This window comes from Cydia splendana, chromosome Z (genome assembly GCF_910591565.1).
Source record: "Cydia splendana chromosome Z, ilCydSple1.2, whole genome shotgun sequence".
Classification (NCBI taxonomy): domain Eukaryota; kingdom Metazoa; phylum Arthropoda; class Insecta; order Lepidoptera; family Tortricidae; genus Cydia; species Cydia splendana.
Window position 1 is genome coordinate 37,099,474 of NC_085987.1, and position 17,239 is coordinate 37,116,712.

General features: G+C 38.1%; 2 protein-coding genes across 2 annotated transcripts; one reads left to right on the plus strand and one right to left on the minus strand.

Moving 5' to 3' along the window:
- The first annotated feature begins 467 nt into the window (after positions 1 to 467).
- LOC134803982 (uncharacterized) lies at positions 468 to 7,167 on the plus strand. The gene is made up of 3 exons (XM_063776839.1): positions 468 to 697; positions 2,065 to 2,296; positions 6,542 to 7,167. Exons 1-3 carry the CDS (start codon positions 680 to 682, stop codon positions 6,676 to 6,678), a joined length of 387 nt encoding a protein of 128 aa, XP_063632909.1. The 5' UTR covers positions 468 to 679; the 3' UTR covers positions 6,679 to 7,167.
- A 6,548-nt stretch (positions 7,168 to 13,715) lies between these two features.
- LOC134804486 (protein doublesex-like) lies at positions 13,716 to 16,201 on the minus strand. The gene is made up of 2 exons (XM_063777533.1): positions 15,197 to 16,201; positions 13,716 to 14,858 (listed from the first exon to the last, which is right to left on the minus strand). Exons 1-2 carry the CDS (start codon positions 15,277 to 15,279, stop codon positions 13,802 to 13,804), a joined length of 1,140 nt encoding a protein of 379 aa, XP_063633603.1. The 5' UTR covers positions 15,280 to 16,201; the 3' UTR covers positions 13,716 to 13,801.
- Positions 16,202 to 17,239: the final 1,038 nt, after the last annotated feature.

Below are 17,239 nucleotides of genomic sequence, written 5' to 3' on the forward strand. Positions count from 1 at the left end.
CGCATAAAAATCCGTTCAGTAGTTTTTGAGTTTATCGCGAACATGCAAACACAGAAACAGAGAGACGCGGCTAGGGACTTTATTTTATAAGGTGTTGATGATTAGCACTGGGGTGTGTGCGTATGTCAAATTTAGCATTTATGTGTAAATAGTATAGATACCTAGTATAGTATTCAGCAATTTGTCAGAATTACTTGATAAGTAGGTATCTCCACGTTGAAGTAAACTTATTTGTTTGTAATGTCCCCAAACCCATTATTTAGCTAAACTATCCATTCTCCAATCAATCAGTACGGTCTTTATGATCTCCATCATTTCGTACAATAAGATCACTCTACGCCGCTCTACGCTACATTTTCACTCAATGGCTGAACGTCAGATCCGAATGTGCAGAATCTATTTTCTTCGATTATAGACTTTGTATTAACGGTTTCCGGTTCATCTTCCATTGTCAGAATATCAGCTACCTAAAGTTTGCATTGCTAAGTGGAAATCAACTTTACTTGTTTGAAATAGAAGTGGTTTCGTGTTGTTTGACGGCAGGGTGCAGTAGTTGAGAGGCAGTGTCGCGAAACGCGACCACGTTGCGATATAAAAGGAGTTTTGTTTAAATTTCTTTATCAATCACACACCGGCCGTCTGCACTCACGCTCGGATTTAATAATTGCCCACGTGCAACATGTCTGCGAATTTTTTGGTGAGTTAGATCAATCAATTAAAATACACATGTGGAGTAGTATTAAAAATATAATTCGATTCAATTACATGCTAAAAATACTAAGCATAAAAAAGTAAATTAATGTACCTATTCAAAGTCAAAATCTAGGTTTATAATTTCCCATTGAATAAAAGCATTTATTTATTTAAATAATAACTCAGATTTGCCCGTTGATTGTTCATATTTTAGTCATATATTTGTGAATTAGAAAAAAGAAATCAGAGAAAAAATCATAAACTAAAACATTTAAATACGATATTAGTTAATGGTAATGTTAATAATCAAGGCGTACTTATAAGTACCTAAGTTATTGACTTTCGTATTGCAAGCGATAGGTTAGCTATCATGGCCGATTAAGTTTCCGACGTGATTTTCTTTTCTCAGCGCGCCAGCGACCGTTACGACACCCGGGCATTTTATTCAGTGATCGGTCCGCCATCTGATCAATATAAAGATAAAGCCCTTTTAAAATGGGATCAACAAATCGAATCTAAACTAAACTTTGTTAAAAGTATGTAATTTTCAAACCAAGCAATGTTTGGCCTGGTTGTTGAGTAAGTTCAAGGTACAGCGCGGTTTTATCCGCAGTAATAGGTGTAGAGCTTTATTAAGAAAATCAGGTAATCAAATGACCTTACCTTATATTTAAAACTTAGGAAACGAATCCAATTATTATCAATACACGTCACCAAAGTTCTACTTGTGTTAAACATCGTGCCTGCTATTCAATACGAATATGTAAAATGTTGTAGGTAGGTACCTTAAAAATGGCGGTACAAGGTAAACCAAAATATTTTTCCTGAAGACTTAAATAGATGTTCCCTTTTTAAGTCCACTGATTTCAAGCGAGTAACACTTGAGTAACAGTGCATACTATGGTATTATTGTATGTGCCCCTATTTCTCACTGTCTGTGGTTAGAAAGTCTAGGGTTCAAATTTGTCCATCGAAATAACATGAAAATTACTGGGAGGACGCATTATTGTGTCGACAGAGTTGCGTAATACATAATACATCTTGCGAAAGCGATTTTCTATTTACATCAATTCATGCTACAGCGAATTTTAGTGTCAACATTTCTATTAAATCAAAATGGTTATTTTTGTATTAATAGAAGTACCTATGTCTTGCCTAATAATTTGAATCACCGACGTAAATATACCTATTTGTTGTGTTTTGTGTAGGTGTAGGTATGTAACGCGTGTCATATTTACAGGTTTCCTCAGTGCGTAAATAACATAATAGTTTTAGATACCTATAACAACAAGTTCCAACATATTTTAAATCTACGACACCCTGATATTAAACTCGTGCCAATTATAAAAAAATGTGCACGTGTAATTTCAGATAGCGCTGATCTGCGTCGCGGAGCTAACGAGCCTGGTGGCGGCGGGCGGGCACGGCGGGCACCACAAGAAGGTGATCATCCACGTGCCGGTGCTCGTCAAGCACCACCACCACAAGCACACCATCGTGAAGCACGTGCACCACAAGCACGGCGGCGGCGGCGGCGACGACCACTACGAGGTGCTCGGCTACACCTACGGCGAGCCAAAGGCGGCGCCACACTTCGGCGGAGGTCAGTACTATCTATCATACTAACATTTTATACTAGAGTACTTACTCTAGTCCCTAGTATAAAGGGCCAACCTAACTCTGCTAGCCAATTGCTAGAACTAAGTGTCGAACTGTCATCATAAATGTCTAATTTCTATCTAACCTTTTTATTCGTTTTATTCATAAAACTTAGCAAACCTTTGTTAAATTTTATCCCTTTCTAACAAACACACAATGTCAAAACGATTATCAAGGGCTTGTTAGTGTTAACAAGCATTTATGAATGAAGCCATAAAAAAAATCGATTTTTTATTAAACTCAGTGCAGAGTTAGGTTAGACGGAGACTAAAGTACCTACTCGTAACTATGGACGAATGCACTATTTACAGTTAGTACAGTCGACATCAAAAATATATTTACATATTTTGCCTTATTACAAAGAAGTAAGGTGCAAAAGTGTAAACATATATTTGACGTCGACTGTACATTGTCATTCATAGTTATGGTAATGCTTGCAACACTGTTGTGATTTGTTAAGGTGACATTCGTTACCGCATTACTGCCGCTAAATATTAGAACATTCAATCCGTCACTTATTTCATCAAAGAAATTGCCAGTGACATCGCTCACGTTAATAACGCCGCAGCAGTAACACTGTAACGGTTAAGTATTGTGCTGCTGCAGTCTTCATCCCAATGCTACCTTTATTTATTATTTTTAATGTACCGTATAAAACTTTGTATCGATATAGATAGGTAACATTTTTATCAAAGAAAATCTAAAACAGCAAGAGAGCAAAGGAAAAAGACTAAAAAGAGCAAAAAATTATGCAGACCTGGCGGCTTAGCACGGTCGCGTTTTTATCCCTTGTCACCATGCCTGTCACGTTCTAACAAGTATGTAAGTGCGAAAGGGACGCGCATAGTGATAGTCGATAAAAATGGAACCGTGCTGAGCCCGCTGGAGTTGAGCAAACTTGGATTACACGCATTTAGGACCAAATTAGGTAAAAGGTATTAAAACGATTTCCCGCTTCTTCTTCCTCGCGTTATCCCGGCATTTTGCCACGGCTCATGGGAGCCTGGGGTCCGCTTGACAACTAATCCCAAGAATTGACGTAGGCACTAGTTTTTACGGAAGCTACTGCCATCTGACCTTTCAACCCAGAGGGGAAACTAGGCCTTATTGGGTTTGGGCCCGGTTTCCTCACGATGTGTTCCTTCACCGAAAAGCGACTGCTAAATATCAACTGATATTTCATACATAAGTTCCGAAAAACTCATTGGTACGAGCCGGGGTTTGAACCCGTGACCTCCGGATTGACCAGCGCTTGCCTAGTGAGCTAAAATGGTATATATAATGTAATTAATATAATACCGTTTAAATTTAAAAATATCAGGAGCCGTAGCCAATATGAAGTTGTAATCGTTTAGCGAGAAACGACCATTAAAAAGGAAAAAAAACGGACAAGTGCGAGTCGGACTCGCCCACCGAGGGTTCCGTACTTTTTAGTATTTGTTGTTATAGCGGCAACAGAAATACATCATCTGTGAAAATTTCAACTGTCTAGCTATCACGGTTCGTGAGATACAGCCTGGTGACAGACGCACGGACGGACGGACAGCGGAGTCTTAGTAATAGGGTCCCGTTTTACCCTTTGGGTACGGAACCCTAAAAAGGGTTCCTGTGGACAAATTAATACTTTGGGTATCATACAGCTTTTAAGAAATAGTATGTTGAACATGAGCGAGATTAATTAGCATTTAAAATCTATTTCTTGGCATTAACTTTTTTTAGTATGAGAAACCAAAGCGCATACTAAATAACTTTTTACCCAAAAATGTAACGAGATGTCAGATGTGACTTAATAGTCAAGTTATCATTTCCATACATTATTTGAATTCCGGTTGGCGTTTTATATATAAACGATAACAGGTACCTTGACCCCCTATTCAAATTCTAGGCCCCCTGTTATTGATATGTTATTAGTGTTATTACTTACAACATCACGACTCAAGTGGTGTTCAAATATTAACAGAGAGTTCAAATGTTAAGAGTTTCTAAGTTCGATTCAGCCTCCGTTTTATCGTGCATTTTATGCATTATGCTTTTAATGAGTTTTCAACCACTTATAGTATAGGTAAACCAGAACTTTGGGAGTATTGTCAAGAGGGCGCTCGTTTTGAATTTTATATAGCAACAATTTGTATAGTGGGGACAATGGAAATTGGCAGATGATTTTTGTTTTATTCCGACAACTTTAATAATAGGGTCAAACAGATCACTGTGTTATGTCTTTCCTGTAGACATACACAAGAGTTAAGGGCTATAAAGGTTAATTTTCTTATTTAACCCTTATCCACGTGGAAAGGTCCTCCTTTTATTTAAAGAACTGTGATAAAATCATTACTTACATGCCCACAAGCTATTAACTATTGCCCACAGGAGAGAAAACTAGCGTGTTATCGCGAACAGCACATTTTTCTCTCCTGTGGGCAATAGTTAACAGCTTGTGGGCATGTAAGCAATGATTTTATCATAGTTCTCTAAATAAAAGGAGGACCTTTTCACGTGGATAAGGGTTAAATAAGAAAATTAACCTTTATAGCCCTTAACTCTTGTGTATGTCTACAGGAAAGACATAACACAGTGATCTGTTTGACCCAATAGCGAAGTTTGATGTTTGGATATTTCTTCGGTTTTTAGGGTTCCGTACCCAAAGGGTAAAACGGGACCCTATTACTAAGACTTCGCTGTCCGTCCGTCCGTCCGTCTGTCTGTCACCAGGCTGTATCTCACGAACCGTGATAGCTAGACAGTTGAAATTTTCACAGATGATGTATTTCTGTTGCCGCTATAACAACAAATACTAAAAACAGAATAAAATAAAGATTTAAATGGGGCTCCCATACAACAAACGTGATTTTTGACCAAAGTTAAGCAACGTCGGGAGTGGTCAGTACTTGGATGGGTGACCGTTTTTTTTGCGGAACCCTTCGTGCGCGACTCGCACTTGCCCGATTTTTACGCTATAAAATTCGTGAATTTTACGACGTATGACACATAAATCAAAATCATCCTAATCTATTTTCTTTTTTTGTTTTCTTTTTTTTAGGTTTGGTCGTTTAATTCCGCCCTTACGCCCTTCGCTAGCAATCCGTGATACCGATGCATGCGATACACCTAATACACAAATCAAATTATTAAAAGACATCAACCAAATCGTGACGACCTGACTATAGTGACATTTGTCCATAAGTTTGAAACTTACCCGTCAATTCAGGTGCTAATTTCGTTATGTTTTCTAATGGAAGAAATTTCTCTCCCGTACGTTTTTTTCCCAATAAATAACTATATACACTATTTACAACTTTTTTCTCTGTAAAATCTAAAACTTTCGGCATGATTATTGCAGTCTAATAATAATTCACACGGAACTAGACAAAGCAATGTTTACATTGTCAATATTGACAACTATCATAGAGGGTAGATGTTGTCTATTATTAAAATTGTTGCCATTGCTAGAAATTAGTACCAACTAATTTCCGTAACATGGCGCACCCTCAATAGATCCTGGTTCACCTCTCTGTTGTATTGTTAAACTAAGCTTAATCTGATTCTTCAATTATCTTAATTATTTTGTCACATTATAGTACTACACAATTTACCTATTAGGTTAAATTATAATTGATACCAACTCCATGCATAATCGATGAGCAACTCCACAGCTCAATACCATGAGCGTGACAGATGTCAATGTTTAATTGTCGCATAACGTGAGTTGTTCACGGTTCCGGTGTCAGTTACGTGGGTTCATCAGTGTGACGAGTTATTTACACTTTCCTGCTTGTTACGATAGCCTTTGTCACTAATCCTGTTCATAATACTCTGTTACTAATCCTGTTCAATCAAATAAGTACGTAGGTTTTCGATGGATTTTCTCAAACAAATAACGCCTTTAGTACAAACTATACTCTGTATCTTTAGGTATTTAAAAAAAAGTAAACAAAATCTACCCTCAAATGGCTCTTTAAACCATTTGAGGGTAGATGAAAATATAACATGACCAAATAATAATGTAGGTTAAAGTCAGGTTGTTCAGTGACAGATCCAAGCGGTTTTGTAATTTCGTTGGTTAACCAATAATGGTTATAACTACCCGAAAATGTATAAATTGTTTCTTTACTTTTATTTAAATACGTAAAGATACAGACTATACAGCTGGATCTCCACGTTGTTGATGAATCTTCTTTCTGTTTGGTTGCAGGACATGGGTGGCACGCGGCTGATGAAGGGCACGAGGGCCTCGAAGACTCTCCCGTGAGCTTCGACGGCGGAGACCATGGCAGCTACGGACTCAGCAGCGAAGGGCAAGAGTACGGCGGTGGCCACGGAGATTACTAACCCCCCATCTCTAGTGTTAAGCTGTTTCCACCGAGGCATTCCGTGAATGTTCCTTAATGCAATCGACATACTCATGTATATACCTCAAATTGAAAACGTTTTTGTTTTCGATTAGCTGCTCATAAAAATGACAGTTTAGTTTCGTTGATGTGATGTGTTATATTAGCCTGTGTTATACTTTCAATCCCCAGTCCGAGGGAAAGTAAAGGTGTTCGGAGTGTCAATTACTTAAGTACAAAAAATCTTCGAGTTTAGGTGAAATCACTGAAATCGAAACGCCGTCGACAAACGGCGCCATTATAAAATCCGGAGGACTTTTTAACCACTTACATCTACTTAACAGTGCGTGTGTTTAAAATAATTATTGTTATGAAGTATCCTCACGGTACTTTAATGTTTGTTATATCGTTTTAAAAGTTGGTGTGATTTATTAAATCCTGTTTTAAATGGGATATCGTTATTAATATTATATTTTATGGTTAAGATAAATCCTGATCGTTGTAAGTGTTTTATTTTGACTCCGATCATTAGTCCAACCTTTTGATAAATGCGTGCCGCTTCGGCCGTCCTGCCGAGAACGACGCAAGCGCGATGAGGGCCTACCGCAAACCACGTTCGACGTGTTGCCTCCATGTCACACTTACGTACAATTTTCAAGTGCGACAGAGAGGCAACAAGTCGAACGTGGTTCGCGGTAGGCCCTCTGGTTACTCCGACCCGGCCCGCCGTTACGTGTGATGTGAGCAAGGACCACATACGAGCGGCGCGGCGGCGTGGAGCGCGGTACACTGCCATTATTTACTTACAACTTTGATCGTTAGTACTTTCCCAACTTTCAGTAAGACACTATAATTTAATTTAAAAATCTATAGGTGTTTGTTATGTCAACAAGATACGGTAACCCCTTACTGCATATAATAAAAAATATTTGTTGAAATTTGAACTTTAATAGCTGTCAATAGAGTTAAATATCATATCCGCCATATATGGCTTCGTATGCGGTAAGGGGTACGCTAGGTAAAGCTTTGAACGTAATTATTACGACGGCGGTACAAATACATTATATTACTGTAATTAGAGATTTAAATACCTCGAAAAGAATTCTTATGTACCTAACTACAAGTTCTACTTGTAAAAAAAGGGGATGGAATAAAATTTTACAAATAAAAACTCTATAGCTTCTCAGCTTCTTACTGCGTTTATTTTTCTGCATCAAGTCCTAGCTACTACTTGCACAGAAAATTATGTTTCTCAGTTTATACCATGTATACAATTACAACGCACAAGAGTTCATAGGTACTTACGTAATAAATGAAAAATATTATTTATTTTTCTCGTTTCCACTTAGAAAACTAGTGGACATCAATTTGTTCAGGTATATTTAATACTTGTAACGCAAAAAATCTTCATTTATTTTTGAGGAAATATAATTATAATTGAATAAATAATTGAATTATATTTTACCAGTTATACCTACTTAAGAAAGAAAGAAAATCAATTTATCCAGACACTTTTATTAATATAAAAATGAACGTAACTGACAAGGTCCCCCCTCTGCTTGATTTCAAGAGACCTTTCAGGAATTTTGACGCCTGGTCTTTCTTGGAGAGCTGTCCAAGCGATCGCCCCAGTACGTAAACTTAAGTAACATTGGTTACTTAAATTAAATCGATATCAGAATAAGAATCACAACTAAATATTATTGAAATTTGATATTTAAACTATTGCCCCATTATTCATAACGCGCTACAAACCTCAATTAGCTAATGATCATTTATTTATTTATCCTTATCTGTGAGAAAGGGATAAAAATGATAAAATATAATTTAACTAAATCAGGTCCTTAAAGTTTTATGAATAAGGGGGTTATTAGTTTTTAATTTAGCTTATTTTTTTCGTGTAAAACTCCTTTTAAGTCCTTTTTGGTTATAAACTATGCAATCGTGACAAAGCAATTGGCTATTATGCAAATCTGCATGATCTGGAGTCCACCAAACATTCCGTAACATTTACTTTCTCTAATAGTTTTGGTCTTTTTCTAATGTCTTCGTGTGGTCTGTAACCGCTATGACGCCATTCGTAACAAATCGAAAGTTACCTTCTTTTAATTTATTTTGTGTGCTTCGAGAAAATGTCTAAGTGGTCATTTTGCTTTAACAAAAACTATAGGTCAACGCTCATATAATACATGTCAGTGGTTGTAATAATTTACTAGTAAATAAATGACTAGGCCGTTTGATTGGTCCAGTACTTATTTAGCCTTTTAAGCGAAAATTGCTGCATACTCTAGTTCTGCCATTCATCCTATCACAAAAGCGGTAGCGGTAGCGGTAGCGTATCTTACGGTAGCCAAGTCACCTTTAGACTCGCATCATGCACCAAAGCGAAGTGTCAATGTTCAAAAATATTCTAGAATTAGAAATGACTGAACGTAAGCAGTTCTTGCGTACATTTTCTCCGTTGACAGTTTTCCGTTTCCCACTAACGAAGTGTGGGAGCGAGCGCCACAAGAACTATACCGATGTAACAATTACAAAGACATGTGCTCGCATGCCATTCTCTCGTATTTAATCATCATTTCTACATTACTTTTTATGTAAAGTACTGACGATAAATTTGCTAATAAATATTAATTGACAATAAATAAGAACTGCGTGTTTGTAAAATATACCTACATATACATTCTAACAATGTCTCTGGATTTCAAATATAATATTCGTTTTAGAAAAAAAAAATATGTAACATTCAATCAGGCCGAGGTAAATATATCTTCTTGAAATTCTTATGTAACCTTTTAGTAAATACATATATTTTAGTAAATCTTCATTGAATATTATTTTACGATCATTATCGGCGCCAAAAATTAATAACCTACCTTGAACAACCGTTTGAATTCACTAGACCCTTAAATCTGGATTCTACTAAAGCTGCTCTCTCACCTTTATGTTAACCCGGTTTATCATTAGCATACTCTACACTGTAGAGTCTACAGCCTCGGTACTCAGGAATATGATGGTTCAAATTAATGATTTTATCGTCGTGACATGTGGCAGCGTGATAATATCAGTGTTTGTTTCTTGCAAGAGTCTGGGGCCTTACATGAAGTTATATAGCTCCGTCCTTTAACGATTCAGTTTAGGTCCTAAACAGAATCGCAATAAGGACATCATGGTAAGGCCCCTGATGTTAAAAAGTGAGGGTTGCGCTGTCCCGCTAATTTTAAGTTACCTCTACCTTACTAAATTATAGCTAATTAAAAGTGGATATGTTAGATCTTTAGTGCTATAAAGGATGACTCACGCTAAACCGGGTCGGGGCCGGGCCCGAGCTTCCAGAGCTTCGTTTCCTATGGAAAGCACCACGTGATCACCGATCAGCCGTCATAGACAATGACATGTCGGACGCCTCGGCCCGGGCACGGCCCGGTCTAGCGTGAGTCATCCTTAAAGTGATGTGATTTTAAATTGTACTAAACTAACCGTTGAGGTGTTTTTATAGTAAATACTTGGGATACGATGTTTATTCGGAATCGTTACAGCCAGAGTGGAAATAACGAGGTGTTACGATATATATTTGGCCACTTTGGTTGTAACTAATAATTTATTTCATGCAGACTGTACCCAAACATCACATGTTTATGAATCGCATTTTATTTCTCCTTAACTTATGACTTATGTCCGTTGAATGTGCTTTGTTAAAGAGACACAGGTATATTTACCCTTAAGACACCATCTGCCTACGTAGTGATCATTCTATAACCCTTTACCAGGCTAAGGGATATATATTTCCCACATATGGCACTTCAAACATGTGTTCTATTTTCGATCAGTAGACTGCCATTCGATTGTCATTTTTGAACTGTCAGTCTGCGCCACTTGCACCATTCCACTAACCCGGGGTTAACCGGTTAAACCTTGGTTACTAATACAATTTGACACTGGGTTAACGGTTTAACCGCCTAAGCCGGGGTTAGTGGGATGGTGCAAGTGGGAGGGTTAAGTAGATTCTATTTCAAATAAATAGTTTGGTTTCCTGTTAATACTTATGAGTATACGTATCAGGTACGTATTGGTGTATAAGATATATTCGTAACGAATTTATCGATATTAATGTGATGTGTGGTGTGTGATTATTGGAAAATCATAGAAAGTTTGGTAAATAGAAAACCCTTTTATTAATTTGCTAAAGATAGTGAGATAGCTAACACATATTGTAAGTAAATATTAATTCTGATAGGTGTTTAACTTTCTTCTTGTTTATTTTGCTTCTATTTAGAGTCCGAGCTGCACCGACGTGGCAAACGACAATGTGTGGCAGCGATTCTATAAGGGCCACTTATTAACTGTACTCAGTTTAAGTCAGTTTATACAGGGTTACCTGCATAAACGGTTAACTCCGAGTTAGTTGGCTAGCCCTGGAACGTGAAAACTTACTCGTAGGAATCCGACGATTGTCGGGGCGCTCCATGTATCTCTTAACCTTTTGGACGCCAATGACCGATATATCTTGACTTTTACGTGAATCTGCTTCTGGTCAGATACTTAAAGTAGGTGGTTTGTCACTTGTCAATAAAAATATTGTTATTGTTATTGTTATCTGCACCGCAGGTCCAACGCCAAAGTCGGATTAATCGGTCACAGACCACAGAGCAACATAGACCTACGTCCATATGCATAAAGTTCAATTTCAGTTTTGACACTTCGGTGACGTGGCGTCCGTGTGACAGCTTTTGTATTTGACACGGCGTCGAAAAGATTAACAATGTAAAAACACTAACACTAACAACTATTATACTGAATTTATTTCGCATTAAAACTCCCCCTTAGCTAATTTAGGGCATCCATCAGCCATTCAGGCTACTGCCAGTTTGGCACTGACATAAACGATATCAAGAACGTAACTTACTTTCTATGTATCTCACTCATACTCGCATATTACTCGTAGTGCGAGCGAGATGTATAACTAGAAGTAAATTACGTAGCCGTTAGCGTATATGTCAGTTTTGACACTGCCAGTGACTCAGGGTACGAGTACAAATGAACACGCAATATAAGAATACAAACAACATAGACGTAAAATAATAAACCTTATTTTTAGCTTTGTTGATCAAGATCAGTAATCGGCTACAAAAAGAAATAAATAAGGCATCGCGCCATACTTAAAGATAATAGTTATTTGTTTTACAAGGGGGCAAAGTTGTTGTTTAACCGCTCGTGCCAAAAGCACGAGGGTTAAACAAAATTTGCCCCCGAGTGAAACACAAAATTTTTCACCACACCAACCCGAAGCAAATATTAAATATATTTATCATCCAAAATCATCATTTAAAAGTCAATTCTACCAGCAAACATTAGAAAACAACTCAAAATTTATTATTTTGAGTTGTTTTCTAATGTTTACTTTGCCACACATGTGAATAAAATGCAACTTTGCTATCAGTTTTTGAAGTGCAAAGTAAGCCGTTCCAAGCTGGTGTGGTGAAAAATGTTATAAGTACAAGTCTCCCTGCTTTTTCTATCCCAACCGGCGAGAAGTAGTCACGTAGAAAGAAATAAAGGATCAACCACACCAGATCTTGCCAAAACAAATACGCACACACTTTGCTGCATCTTCAGTGCGTCAGCGTATTTGGAGTAGCAGTGTGGCCGACCCTTTATTTTGCGATGAAGCGTCTCCCCCAAAACAATTTGTCGACATTCAACAATTCAATCACATTTTCGGTTCAGTAGTTAAGCGATTCGGTCGGTTGCGCAATATTTGGTTACGTTACTATTAGATTCGGTTTATTTTCAACTGCAATCTCGTAACTGGGGCGTGTTAAATTGTCCCTCGTGTACTTTTTGGGTGCCATAACTAACAACTAGCCGTTCTACTACCTACTTACTTCAAATAAGAACTTTCAAACTTGTTAAAAATAGGTGACATCGAGTTATGATCTAATAACGTTCACGCCTTATTATTACTTACCATCAATGCAACAGAACGCTTGACGGACTTTCCGACGTACAATGGCTTGATTCGCTTATTAGTCTTATTACATAGTCTTACTAGTCTTATTACATAGTGTACTAAATTACAGGCGACTAAACGAAAGTGTTACATGTAACAATTTATTATATAATTTTATAACAAACACATTTTAGGCAATAACAAATGTACATCCTTTGGCTTGTTCTTTTCTATTTTATTTTGTACTTTCTTTATCTAAAAATGGTTGTCTGTAAAGTCGATTTACGGACGATAATTTTGCGAGATAACGTCATAAGAAAGCATAACCATTACATTACGTAACGTTACCATGGAGATCCGTCCAGAACGTTACCATGGAGATCTGTCCACAACGTGACACTTTTTCGTGCATGTTACCGGTGTTCGTCGATTTATAAGACGTAATCACGTCAAAAGTTATTCGCCTTCTAGCTAAGAGCTCGAACTTATGAGTACAAATTTACAAATTACATGTATTTTCCAATAAAAGCAAAACTCATAAGTTCGAGCTCTTCCAATTCTAACAATAAGAACAGCAATGGAGTATGCGGTATGAGAAAATATTGGCACTCTTATTTTCTTGTATTACAACCTAAAAATCTTCTGATTCGGGTAAAGAAAAAATTGACAACTTTAAAAAAAGGCGAATAACTTTTGACGTGATAACGTCTTATAAATCGATGAACACCGGTAACATGCACGAAAAAGTGTCACGTTGTGGACAGATCTCCATGGTAACGTTGTGGACGGATCTCCATGGTAACGTTACGTAATGTAATGGTAATGTTTTCTTATGACGTTATCACGCAAAATTATCGTCCGTAAATCGACTTTACAGACAACCATTTTTTTTGTTAACAAGTGTAAATGCGTTTTAAATATTGTTAATACCTGAGCTCAACTGTTTTAAATAATGCCACTTCGTTTTAAATAACTTGAGTAGGTAAGTATTACCAATCTAAACTGGCAAGGCGCGAAGTAAGATGACTCGTGGCCCGTGGCCACTCATTAGGATCAGTAGTATTGTTGTTCTTCTACTTTATTTATATAAGAACGATTGAACAGACCGCACAAAATGTGGCGTTGTTGATATACCTACACATGAATTAAATAAGGTTTAAATATTAAGTACGTACTAATAAACCACGGTTTCGTGTCCCCCGGTATTAATAGTTTGCTGTATGCCGGCGACCCTCGAGTAGGACACGATGTCGTTAACCGCCTTGTCCTCGGGCGACAGCGCCGTGCTGCCGGCTTGCGCCCCTGCAAACGCATTCGCGGGATCGTCAAACCCAGTCGGCTCCGCCTGGAAAGTCACCGGAAACTCGGGAGTCGATTCAGCGCTGGGAATAACATTATCAGTTGGGGCTAAAGAGGACAGCGGAGCCTGAGCTGAGAGGCTGGTGAATTCATTTCCGCTAAAAGCCGTAGGTGTGGGAGACTCTGCAAATGGATCGTGATTGGCAGCCTGACTTGTGCTTTGGGGAGACAGCGAGGAGAATATATCGTTAGATGTCGGTTCCGGTGCCGCGTTTCGCACAAAAGCGAACGCTCCGGGATAACTCTGTTGAAGTCCATCTAATGCTGTAAAAGCGTCGTCTTCCTCCTCCCCTTCCTCTGTCACTTGATAGCCCCCGCCGCCTGCGGCGTGACCATTTGTGATACTCGGTATGCTACCTGGTAACGAATCGAACACTTTGACCTGCTTGACAGTGTGCGTTATGCCATGGACCTGTGGTGTCCGAGGGATGAATGCGGGCGCACCGTAAGCCGGCACGGCTGGGCTGTAGCCGCCGAAGTCCTCTTCGAAGGTCGTGGGTGTGGGGTCGTAGCTGATCGAAGGAGCATCGTGATGAGGAAAATACGAGGGGCTGTCGTGATGGTGATGACCACCGTGATGGCCGTGATGGCCGTGGTGCCCGTGATGCCCGTGATGCCCGTGGTGCTTGTGATGGTGGCCGTGATGTCCGTGATGGCCATGGTGACCATGGTGGCCTTTGCTCTCCGTTTTCTTTGTGTGCACCTTCTTTACATGATGGTAGTGATGTCCATGAGGAATGTGGGGCTTATGATGGTGGTGGTGGTGGTGATGATGTTCCTTTTTTGGTTTATGGTGATGATGATGAATCGTTATCACTTTTGTATGGTGGTCGTGGTGAATAAACTCGGGTACGTGCAGTTTCACATGATCACTGTGAACAAGGCAAAAAAAAACTCGATATATAATTATACAGATATAAATAAAGCAGCAATACTATACAATCGTAAATAAATTGTTTAATTAATTAAATATAAATGTAAATATAAATATATTTTTTTTAATTTGTCGAAGTTTGAATTAGAGAAGAAGTACTACTTACTAGGCTACGCTAACGATGGCAGGAATTAATCATTTACCTTTATTAATAAGTATTTATACTTAAGAGTACACGTAGAATTCGTTAGCAGAATTGCAATGCCAAATCAATCATTCGCAAAGCGTAAGTAATATTATATAATTTCATTGATCTAGCCTACAGTCATTACTTACTGATGTTTCTCTCCGTGTCCACCGCTCTCGCCACCGTCCACCAGGAGCACCACCAGCACTGCAAGGTATTTACTCAAATCCATTTCTCAGTCTTATCACACACTTATCTAGATATCTAGACCAGCATACGAGTCCCAAGAACACTGTAACACTACGGTCGAAATCTATTTCACATTTTGTTGTTAGCCTGTGTTTACTTAAATCATTCCTAAGTTTTAGTCGTATTTGAAGCCGAGGCTACTAGCGCTGCTAGCCCGCGCCGCACGGTCGGTGCACCGAACAGGATTGAATAGCGAAATATCGTGAGATGACCATTTATCCAATTTCACTTAAATAAACCCGTAATATCAACAAAAAGACAATAACGACCATTGTCAACGAAGCATGCAGTAAGCAAGGCACACTCTAGGAAGTCGACGAAGCGATAACCGTTCCAATTTGTACTCTGCGAGAGTTGCAATTGCAGATTAGGAAATGGCACGTTAGAATCGTTTTTACCGGCGTTGTGTGAAGTAAGTGTTTCGTTACCGTTCCAAAGGAACGCATTCGATTAGTCCGCTGTGTGAACGCCGCGTTACCGAATTTGAAGGTTCGAATTTGCGACGCCATCAGTTCAGTGACGACCGTCTAGAGGCTCGGCCACGTCGGAAGGGCCGCGTTTACAAAACATCGTGAGGGGCTTTATGAATTATCAACCGTTTTAGTCATTTCCTAGCAATAAAAAATAACTGACGGAGAGTTCCATAATGAACCTTAATAAAACAAAATGGTCATAAAATATGGCCGGCGTCAGTAATAAATAACGCTTGTAGGCGTCAGTTTTGAGTCCGTAAATATTCCCAAGTGTAAACGGGTTCAGTAAAATTTAATTATCTATTTCAATCGGATTTATTGATTCCCCTCGAGAAGGATATATGTTAGTGGTTTTATAATTTTTTATGACTTGCCGCCGGCACCGGATTTTATATCAATTAAGTTTTGGAAGATATATTGTTGCGCTCGCTCTTTAGTATCGGTCCTAAGGGATCACATATGAAATAGATATGCAGTTAGAGTAAATTATGCGATTTTGTAATCTGAAAGTTTGAGTTTGTAAGGTGTTTGTAAAAATTTAATACTTAATGAATAGGTACAAAAATAAAATAACTTATGGGCTGAATACCGTAAAATGGGGTGAGTAGGGTCAAAACTGGAATTCAAACCTCGATAACATTTTATTTTTACATATGAAAACTGAATCGTGTATATAATAAGTGTTCCGGACGTTTGTATTTTAGTTTTTATTTTATTTTGGGTAGTTCCATTTCATAACTTTGACGATAAAGAGGAAAACCCACCTCACCCCGTAGTGCCTCGTATTTCGGGTGAGAGGGGTTTTCGTACCAAGGTGATTTTGGAAGATTGTTGGATCGATTATTTTTTATTATGCGTATTACTATAGCTCCATTTCAAAATTGGAATACATTATTTTTGTAGCAGTAGCCTTAAAATCCCTTCTCATCCCCCTCTCAAACCTTCTCTCCCCATTCATAACCCACCTCTCCCCGCGAAACCTACTCACCCCGTTTTACGGTATGTATTTAATGATCACGTAAAATACAGTACATACAAGACATGACAATTGGAGCCGTATTCAGATATGTAAAATATATAATAACATGGACTTTACTTTTATATTTTAGGTATTACTGGTATTATTAACCGTTGGTACCTATGCTTTAGCACTGAACATTGCAATCACTACATTCAACTACGCTGATTTTCAAAAACCGTTTTTCAATTAAAAGACACTTCAAGATCGCGTAGTCGTTTTCTAATGCGAAAAAAAACGAACTATGATCCTTACCTTGGAGGATAAAACCTATAGTTCGTTTTTTTAGCATTAGAAATAAGGTAAACAATCTTGACGTGTCTTTTAATTGAATAACACATTTTAAAAATAAGTTACGGCAAATATGTAACAATTATGAATCTAATACGATAATTTATATTCTTCTGCTTTCATAAGTAATAGTTACTGATTTTTTAAAAGCGTTTTTCAAT

What these genes read in the sequence shown, in the direction of transcription:
- LOC134803982 (XM_063776839.1), top strand. An exon ending in GGCGCCACACTTCGGCGGAG is followed by an intron (nt 2,297 to 6,541) that starts GTCAGTACTATC and finishes GTTTGGTTGCAG; the next exon opens with GACATGGGTGGCACGCGGCT.
- LOC134804486 (XM_063777533.1), bottom strand. Translation starts at nt 15,279, where the DNA reads ATGGATTTGAGTAAATACCTTGCAGTGCTGGTGGTGCTCCTGGTGGAC. An exon ending in GGACACGGAGAGAAACATCA is followed by an intron (nt 14,859 to 15,196) that starts GTAAGTAATGAC and finishes CCTTGTTCACAG; the next exon opens with TGATCATGTGAAACTGCACG.